The 10,048-nt window shown below is 40.7% G+C and overlaps 1 protein-coding gene across 6 annotated transcripts in view; it reads left to right on the plus strand.

Annotated features, from left to right (window-relative positions):
* Positions 1 to 9,769, plus strand: part of LOC128696022 (sodium-dependent neutral amino acid transporter B(0)AT3) — a 152,709-nt gene extending 142,940 nt beyond the window's left edge. For all 6 annotated transcript variants that reach the window (XM_070094916.1, XM_070094918.1, XM_070094919.1 and 3 more), the window contains 8 exons: positions 687 to 888; positions 1,396 to 1,586; positions 2,015 to 2,216; positions 2,994 to 3,153; positions 3,578 to 3,698; positions 4,633 to 4,775; positions 6,170 to 6,260; positions 9,448 to 9,769. In XM_070094916.1, the coding sequence (XP_069951017.1) occupies positions 687 to 888; positions 1,396 to 1,586; positions 2,015 to 2,216; positions 2,994 to 3,153; positions 3,578 to 3,698; positions 4,633 to 4,775; positions 6,170 to 6,260; positions 9,448 to 9,543 (1,206 nt within the window). In that variant the 3' untranslated portion in view covers positions 9,544 to 9,769. The remainder of the gene's footprint in view (positions 1 to 686; positions 889 to 1,395; positions 1,587 to 2,014; positions 2,217 to 2,993; positions 3,154 to 3,577; positions 3,699 to 4,632; positions 4,776 to 6,169; positions 6,261 to 9,447) is intronic.
* The last annotated feature ends 279 nt before the right edge of the window (positions 9,770 to 10,048 follow it).

A 10,048-nucleotide genomic window follows, 5' to 3' on the forward strand; every position in this document is an offset into this window, starting at 1 on the left:
CGTATCATCATCATCACCATCATCAAAATCACCATTATCATCATTATCAACATCATGATCGCCTCATCACGACCACCATTCTCCTTTCTCCTTTTTATCTTTTCCGTGGCTCTATTTCGTGGGTGACTCGGTCGATTAAGGTGTCCATATTTTTCTGTTTTCATTTGTGGGATATATATATATATATATATATATATATATATATATATATATATATATATATATATATATATATATGTGTGTGTGTGTGTGTGTGTGTGTATGTGTGTGTGTGTGTGTGTGTGTGTGTGTGTGTGTGTGTGTGTGTGTGTGTGTGTGTGTGTTTGCAAGGGTCGAGTCACAGTAAGTGACCTGAAGAGAGCAGTGTAGATATATGTAGATTCTAAGGGCGGATTTTATGGGGAAATAGACATGAATATATAAAACTGGAACATCTTTTTTAAAGATGTTTTGGCCTTGAGACCTTGATCACTTCAAATACAACCACTTATCAAAAGTCATTTACCTTCTTATTATACGTTTGAGAAGGGTTCGAGGCGTTTTCTGGATGTTTGATACCGTAGCTTCATCAAACTCCTGAACGACACAATTCATGCTGTATAGCGTAGAAACGCATAATTTTTAAATTTAACTAGATTTTAAAGTGGGGAAAGGAGAAATTTTAAGTAAAATCGTAATGTTTTCAGTGGGGGAAGATACTGGACCCGACGGTGTGGCTGGAGGCTGGCACGCAGATCTTCTTCTCCCTGGGTCTGGCATTCGGTGGTCTCATCGCCTTCTCTTCTTACAACCCCGTCCACAACAACTGCTTCAGGGACGCCGTCGTGTGTGGCATCATCAACTGTTGCACTGCTATCTTCGCTGCTATTGTCGTCTTCTCCGTACTGGGTGAGGATCTGCATCATTTCACTGAGATATCCACTGGAGAAGTGATCCCCGGACGCCTGTGGTCACAGGCGTCCGGGGATTGAACCATTGGGTAAGGAAAGAGAAAGAGAAAGAGAGAAGATGGGGAAAACGAGGATTAAGAAATTATATTAGCAAAGCCTAATGAGCTAAGCGGATCACACTTCACACCTTAGCTGTTTCGCATTAAAGGTTGTTAGTAGTGTGGGGAGGAGATGGTGGATGGGGAGACTGATGGAGGATATGTTGGAGAAGACTGGTGATGGAAGTGGTGTAGGGAGAGGCTAATGGAGGAGTTTCCTTAGTGATGTTAGCTGAGATGCTAGCAATAGTATCTGACCAGTTTCTCTAAAGTCCTACATATCACTTGAACAAACTGGCAGATGTCCTAACTACTATGTCATTGGGCACAAGGAGTGGATGGATGCTCGACCCTACGTTCGCTAGTCTCAAGATCCCCGTTACCTAACAGTACTCACCTTCTCGCAGGGTTCAAGGCTCATATCACCTACGAGCAGTGTATTGAGGAGAGGAACGCCATCAACATGGAGCTCTTCAACACGACGGATGTCGATCCTATACCCCCGGGGGAGATGATTTCCATTTCGGTGGACGGCGGCACCACGGAGATACCCATGCCTGAGTTGCCCAAGTGTGACCTACAGGAGACACTTAAGAACGTAAGTCTGTGAGATACATAACCTGGGCCATGCCACTGAAAGTGGCTTTAACTGATTAAGACTATTATTGAATAAATAAAATGCAATGAACACTTGCCGGTGCTCATTAATAACCCACATGGAGAAAGAAACTCAGGAGATTGATTGATCTGTATATTTCGATCTTCCTTGTGGGGGTCGAAATATACTGATCAATCAACTCTGGTGAGTGCATGTTTTTAAATTTTTTCATTTAAAAAGAATAATAGGAATTAGATATCAAATACTACCTTTCTGGTCCCCATCTTAATTTACAACAAGGGCTTCTATAGGAAAATAATCTATCTCCAGAGTTTCTGTCTCCATGTGAGCTATTATTGACCAAGACTAATTCATTTATTGTGTTGACGCCCTCCTCTAACTGCCTTATCTTCCTGACGTGGCCTCAGTCGGCCTCTGGAACCGGCCTGGCCTTCATCGTCTTCACTGAGGCCATCAACCAGTTTCCCTGGGCGCCTTTCTGGTCGGTGCTGTTCTTCCTCATGCTCTTCACACTGGGCATAGACTCTGAGTTCGGCACCCTGGAGGGCGTTATTACCTCCATCGTTGACCTCAAGGTGTTCCCCAGCATCAGGAAGGAAATCCTCACAGGTGAGACAGTTGTTGGGAAGATCCTTACATGTAAGGCAAGTGTTAGGAAGTTGTTGGTGGGAGGCTGTGACAGTACATATATCACTGTTAAGTTATCTGGAGACTAAGTTATAAATACGATTATTTCCAACAGGAATTATTATCATGTAATAAGTACGTAATATGCTTTTATCTGGTGACAAAACTATTATAGTGAATTTTAACTTTAGCATGTGTTAGAATCCTAGTTAGTTGAAGAACTAACATTCTAATCCTATGATAGATTTTCTTCGATAGGCTAAGATACATGCACAACACTTGGGTATTATATTGGTGAAAAGTTTCCTGCGCAGCAGGCTTCTTCAGTCGAATGCAAGCGCATATAACACTGAAGACAGTAGATCAGTCACCTCTTACCACAGAGGAGGGACTGATCACTAAGTTTGCTTCTGCTGTCTCAAGTGTTATATTCAGCTGTAACCAACCGAAGCGTGTTATGCGAGTGAATCGTTTCTTCAATAAAGTTACTCAGTTGTTGTACGTGTCTCTTATTCTTCAAGGATTTATATTAGTCTATAAATCCTTTCATTAAAGACGAAACCTACCGAATGACTGAAACCATATTATGTTCTGTATTGCCAGCTTTCATACAGTACAAATAACTTTGTGCTGCACTAAACAAGTGCAGGTCTTGTAGCATTAGAGTAGTGAAGGTTTGGTCATCTGTTCGTTAATCACTACCTCAAATACATTGTTTCTTCGTATCTATAGTTATATTTGACACTTGCTTGTCGACAGCGATCATCTGTTGTATATGCTGCGCCATCAGTATGGTGTTCGCTCACGGCGCTGGCAACTATGTTTTCATCCTCTTTGACGACTTCTCCGGCAACATCCCACTGCTCATTGTCGCCTTCTTTGAGTGCGTCTCCGTCTCCTACGTCTACGGTCTGAAGAAGTGAGTGTTTCTTCTCGAGATTAAGAGCATGAACATAGATCACTACAGTAGGCCTACTGGCTCTTAATATGTATTAATATGTAGGTCCTTTTCACTAATACATTTGTTTAACTTAAGACGGAATTGCTTCGTGTATAAACGATCTCCTCGACTATAAATGAGTTTTGTTCGCAATATATCAACTTACAACCCGTGTGGGTCATTCTCCGCAGGAATTCGTGGAGGTTTGATCCTCCGTAGGTTAGTCATGCCTCTCTCTCTCTCTCTCTCTCTCTCTCTCTCTCTCTCTCTCTCTCTCTCTCTCTCTCTCTCTCTCTCTCTCTCCCTCTCTCTCTCTCTCGTGTCTAAAGAAGCTGTCGGTGATCTCCAGCTCATTCCTTCGCGTCACTACCACAATACCCTGATTCTGTTCCATGGCCTCTAGGTTCAGCGACGACATTGAGCTGATGATAGGCAGCAGACCGAGCAGCTTCTTCCTCCTGTGCTGGAAATACATCTCCCCGGCCGTCATGCTCACCATTCTCGCCTCTTCCATCATCAAGCAGGTTAGCAGAGATCAGACGTGTGCCAGAGAGGTACTTGTTGCACCTCAGATAAGATGACAATCGATATTAACAAGATAAATGAATACAGTACTTGGTATCTTTCATGCTGAAACTTTCCGCCTGCATAACAGGCTTCTTCAGTCGAATATAGGCGAATATAACACTGAAGATAGTAGAAAAAAATAGCTGTGAGGTGATCAGTCCATCTGCCCTAAGGAGACCCAAGTGTTTCACGTGTGTCTTATTTATCGGATTCTCGGTATTGTTTGTTGTCAATAATATGATATTGCCCAGGTGAGTAAAGGTCAAACACTGTACGTCACAGAGGTCACCACTGGCACCTTAGATAAGGGAACATCTAACATGAAACAGACCAAGCTATATCACGAGAGGGCATGTTAAATTACATATGGCACAGAGAAGACTGTGATAAAATTGGTCAGAATAGGCACAGAACAAGTCAACACAGACACAACACTCGTAATACAGACACACGTCAACACACATACAACACACGTCAACACACACACAGCACACGTCAACATACACACAAAACACATCAACACACATACAACACACGTCAACACACACACACAGCACACTTCAAAACACACACACAACACACATACAACACACGTCAACACACAACACACGTCAACACACACACAACACACATCAACACACATACAACACACGTCAACACGCAGCACACGTCAACACACACACACACACACAATACACATCAACACAGGCTCAAAAGTGATTCCAAATGCAGTGGTAAACATTCACACGAAGCAACCCAAGGTAATGACATCAGAAGTCAAAATAGGTCACACAAGATGCAGCTTTAATACATTACAACCAGGACAGGGCTCGAGCCCCCGTTCAGGAGAACGTACACATCCTTTTACTAACCAGGCCTTTCGTTCGGCAGGTGCTGAACGGCTCTAGGTACATGGCGTGGGATGCGAACGAGGCCGTGGTGAAGTTCGAACAGTGGCCGCCGTGGGCGTGGGGACTGGTAGCTGTACTGGTACTGATCTCCGCACTCTGGATACCTGGCATTGCTCTCACCAGGTCGGAGCTGTGAGGGAAATGACCTCCAAAAATTATAATTGTTTATTATTATTATTATTATTATTATTATTATTATTATTATTATTATTTATATTATTACTACTATTATTATTACTATTATTATTACTATTGTTATTTACACTATTACACTATATCAGTTTTTTTTAAGATTCGCCGGTATTCAGTTCTTAATTATTAATTACTCTTAATTTTAATAAAAAAATTATTATTGCTACTAATGATTATATATAATTATTATTTTATTATTACATAAATTCTTAATTACTATTAATTACTCCTTTTTTAATACAAATAATTATCATTAATGATTAAATATTGTTAATTACATTATTAATTATTTGTATTTATGGTAAATCACTAAACCAGTAGGGGCCACACGGCGCCTGGTGGGAGGAGAAGTGATCAAGTACGACCCAGGGAAGAGCAGGACAAACTCATTTCCCTGGATCAAGAGCCCCTCCTAGCCTCCAGAGGGACAGAGTACAGGGAAGGGAGGTGGGAAGTAGGGAGAGAGGAATAGAAGTAGTAAAGAAGAGAGGGAGGGAGGAAAGGGTAAGAAACAAGGGAGGAAGAAGAGGGAGGGAGGGAGGAAAGGGTAGAAAACAAGGGAGGAAGAAGAGGGAGGGAGGGAGGGTAGGAAACAAGGAGGAAGAAGAGGGAGGGAGGGAGGAAGGGTAGGAAACAAGGGAGGAAGAAGAGGGAGGGAGAGAGGAAAGGGTAAGAAACAAAGGAAGAATAAGAAAAATAAGGGAGGAAAAAGAGACAGGATGTAATTAGGACAAAGAGGAAACGGGGAAGTAGAAGAGAAGGAGAATATGAGAGGAGTAGAGGCACAGGATGAAGAGGATGGACAAAAAGGGAACAAAAAAAAGGATCTGAAAATTATGTGAGTGCAGGAGAAATGGAAAGAAAGGAGGGAATGAAAACAATGAAGAGAGGAAGGGAGAGAAGAAGGGAAGGAGGAAGAGATCAGCTGGAAACAAAGAAGGAAAGAGAGATACCTGACGAAGTACATATTACTTATTTATTTTAACTAAAAAGCACTAAACTCGTAAGAGTTACACAACCCCTTGGGGAAAGGCACACAAGATTAGTTCACTTCCTTGCATCAAAATGTCAAGGGGCAGGAAGGGGCTCGTGTCTAGCGAGAAGGGAGGTCATGGCTGAGCAGAAGATGGATGGGTAATGGGTTGACAGGTGTCTTGAAAAGATGCTGATCTCTCTTTCTGTCTCTGTCTCTCTCTGTCTCTCTCTCTGTCTCTGTCTCTCTCTCTCTCTCTCTCTCTCTCTCTCTCTCTCTCTCTCTCTCTCTCTCTCTCTCTCTCTCTCTCTCTCTCTCTCTCTCTCTCTCTTAATAAAGGTTGCTGTTGCAGGTTGTGTGGTATCCACGTTATACAAGACGATGAACCTGCATGGTTTCCGGTCGAGGAGTTGAAAGAATACCACACCGTTGTGCCTCACAAGGTGAGTCGCCCTTTATACCCATCACTCACCAGGTCACTGTACCTATCACACATCGTGTCGCTATTCCCATCACACTCTGTGTTATTCTTCCCAGCACTCACGATGTCACTCCGTTCTAAACACATACAGTGCCACTCTGTTTAAAGCGCACACAGTGTCACTCTATTCCCAATACAGTGTCGCTCTGTTCTCAATACACACCGTGTCACTCAGTTTATTCTACACTTAAAAAAAAATCCCCAGTTCTCCCTCCACACACACAATCTGTGTTCCACCTACTTACACGCAGAATAAATTGATTTCTCACTACATACACTGAGAAACAATCTGTGTTCCACCTACTTACACGCAGAATAAATTGATTTCTCACTACATACACTGAGAAACAATCTGCTTTCCCTACTTATATGCATAATCAACCTCTTTTGCCTTACATAGACGCAAAGTCAATTTGTTTTCCTTACTTGCAAGTAGAGTTAATTTGCTTTTCCTATATACACAGAATTAATATGTTCTGCCTACACAGAATCATTCTGTTATCGCAGTATACACACAAAATCGATCTTTTATTGCAACATACACACAGAATCACTGTTATTGCAACATACACACAGATTCACTGTTATTGCAACATACACATAGAATCACTGTTATTGCAACATACACACAGAATCACGGTTATTGCAACATACACATAGAATCACTGTTATTGCAACATACACACAGAATCACTGTTATTGCAACATACACACAGAATCACTGTTATTGCAACATACACACAGAATCACTGTTATTGCAACATACACACAGAATCACTGTTATTGCAACATACACACAGAATCACTGTTATTGCAACATACACACAGAATCACTTTTATTGCAACATACACACAGAATCACTGTTATTGCAACATATACACAGAATCACTGTTATTGCAACATACACACAGAATCACTGTTATTGCAACATACACACAGAATCACTGTTATTGCAACATACACACAGAATCACTGTTATTGCAACATACACACAGAATCACTGTTATTGTAACATACACACAGAATCACTGTTATTGCAACATACACACAGAATCACTGTTATTGCAACATACACACAGAATCACTGTTATTGCAACATACACACAGAATCACTGTTATTGCAACATACACACAGTGAAATAGAAAATTTTTGTTAATTTCGGGACACTTTAAACAGACCTGCACACAAAGGCCCTTTTCCACTGTTTGTCAGCATCACAATACCATTTACAACCATCATACACACATTCTGTTTTCCCAAAAATACAACCAGAATCGCTTATTTTTGCCTAAATATCCACACGCCTACTTAACTGTTCGTTAAACATATTCACTCACAACGCCCGTAATACGCAACACTGTTCACCGGACAAAATATTGTTCAATGTTTAGAAAACGCAGGAACACGGTAAGTGTTCCTGCTTTTCTAAACACATCGAGAAAATGTGATAAATTATTTAGAAAACTGACAGGTTGAAAATGAGATATTTGTGGAACATTTGGGAATGTTTATTGAGGAAACGTTTGGTCATGTAGTGGCTTCATGAGTCCAATGCAAGGAAGAACGGTGAAAGAGGAGGATTTTGAGGTAGACAGTCTCTCAGCCTGGAATCGATGTAATGGATTGAGCACATCGTTTCCAGGATGAGGGGCTGATTACTTTCAACTCCTCCTCTTTTGTTTTCGCCGTTCTTCTTTGTATTGGACTGATGAAGCCAATGTGTGGCGAAGCGTTTCCTAAATAAAGACTCCCAAATGTTGCACAAGCGTCTCATTCTTCCACATCGAGAGGATAGATACAGTTTGCAGAGAGGAGCATTACAGAGACATTTCGCCCGCGGAAGAATCTTCTTCAGTCAGTATTACAACCCAGGATTCCAAAGGCCTGTTATCCTGGGTGTAAAGGGAGCAAAATAAACACAGCAGAAAAACTTTTGACTTATATTATCCTTTCACCAAGTAAGAACAGAAGTATGTACACTATATACACTATGTACAACAATAGGTATTAGTGCAAGCCACGGCAAGCAAGGCAGAATAGATGGCAGTAGAGAGCAGACCGTGCTTCAACCAGCTCTAGAATGGGAATGACAAGGGCAGACAGGCGGGTGGTGCCCACAACACCTCAGCGATTGTCAAAATCATCTTCTCATTGGCTGAACCTGGGTACTGATCGAACGACGGGGCCCCATCGTCCGACCCTTAGTACTGGTTCGCTGGCTGGGGAGATAGCTTTTCATTGAGGGTGTGTGCATGCACCGAATAAAGGTTACGTACCCTTTGCATGCCACAGTCAGTTTAGCAATTTTCAGTAAAGTTCCTCTAAGTCGACTGTTTCTATCATCTCCACTGGTAAGTCATGAGCCATTTGACTCACAATATGAGAAACTAGGAGTTTCTTGGGCTTCGGTTGGTTTTATTAGTTTTAAAGCTTATTAACTGCGCGAGGGACTCTAAGCTTGTCTCTCACCTGTCCACCAGACATCAAAAATACTTGAATACCTATTTTAGGGATTAAATAATTTCTCCGTGTATGTACATCTAGAGATACATACCACTCAGTGTATGTCGATAATGTATATATACTGAGACGTGTATATCTGTCTGTTGTGCACTTAATGTAATTAATGCAACATATACTGTTTCTTTGATGTCAAAACATTGCTGACAGTATAAATTTTTCCTGCTTAAAAAATATAATCCTTTTTCAAAAAGTTGTCATAATTACGTTAGTTTAAATTAAATTTTGTTTTAAATATTTTCTCCACAGACGATAGTTTTGCTTTCATGTTATTGAGAGTTTCAACTGAAGAAATTCTGTAGAGTAAAGAGAAGAATACAAGTAACAATACTGTGGTTGGAACAAGTTGCAACCAACCCACTGGGTTAGTTATGAGTTGTTTCAGCAAGCAACTGCTGCATTATTATTAAGATTATTATTATTATTATTATTATTATTATTATTATTATTATTATTATTATTATTATAATGAGGTGCTATTTACACAGTTCTGATGACATAAAAATGAGGGTAGCTCCAATTTTTCGAATTAAGAACCCTTCATGTTTTTCAAAGCACTCTTCCCTTCCCTGTTTGCAAACGAGGTAAACGAGGTATTGCCATTTCAGTATTTGCTAAACCTTTCAGGTCACCTACGTGGAGAGGAAAGTGTTTTGTATACACGAGGACGGTAGCGAGGGCCTCTGCTGTCCTATTGGTGTCCCTCAGACGGAGAGTGTCTAGAAGAGAGGACAAATGAAGGGAAGGTAGCCGAGTGTAGACAAGGTGGTGTCGGGAAGCTGCTGACAGGTGGTGTCGGGATGCTACTGACAGGTGGTGACCAACAGCAGCAGATGTGGTGTTACAAGCTGGTACAGGAACAAGGATGACTCGAGATGCACTCAAGTTTTAACCTGAAGGAGAACTTCATCATCTCGTTAATAAGCCTCATTTTCGTTGTCTGTTATAACGAAAGAAATATATATATATATATATATATATATATATATATATATATATATATATATATATATATATATATATATATATATATTTGCATAATATTACAATCGGGGCTCGTTGCTTCGTATCATATATTTGTTCAGCTTGAAATATTAAATTTATTACGTTATCAGTTGCTAATATGGTTAAGATTGAGGTGACTGGTTATTATGTACACATTTATAACCCTCATCCCCCCACTCATCCTCGAAGGGAAAAATAAACAGAAAATATAACTTATATAAAT

The sequence above is a fragment of the Cherax quadricarinatus genome, chromosome 48, assembly GCF_038502225.1.
Source record: "Cherax quadricarinatus isolate ZL_2023a chromosome 48, ASM3850222v1, whole genome shotgun sequence".
Taxonomy (NCBI): Eukaryota; Metazoa; Arthropoda; class Malacostraca; order Decapoda; family Parastacidae; genus Cherax; species Cherax quadricarinatus.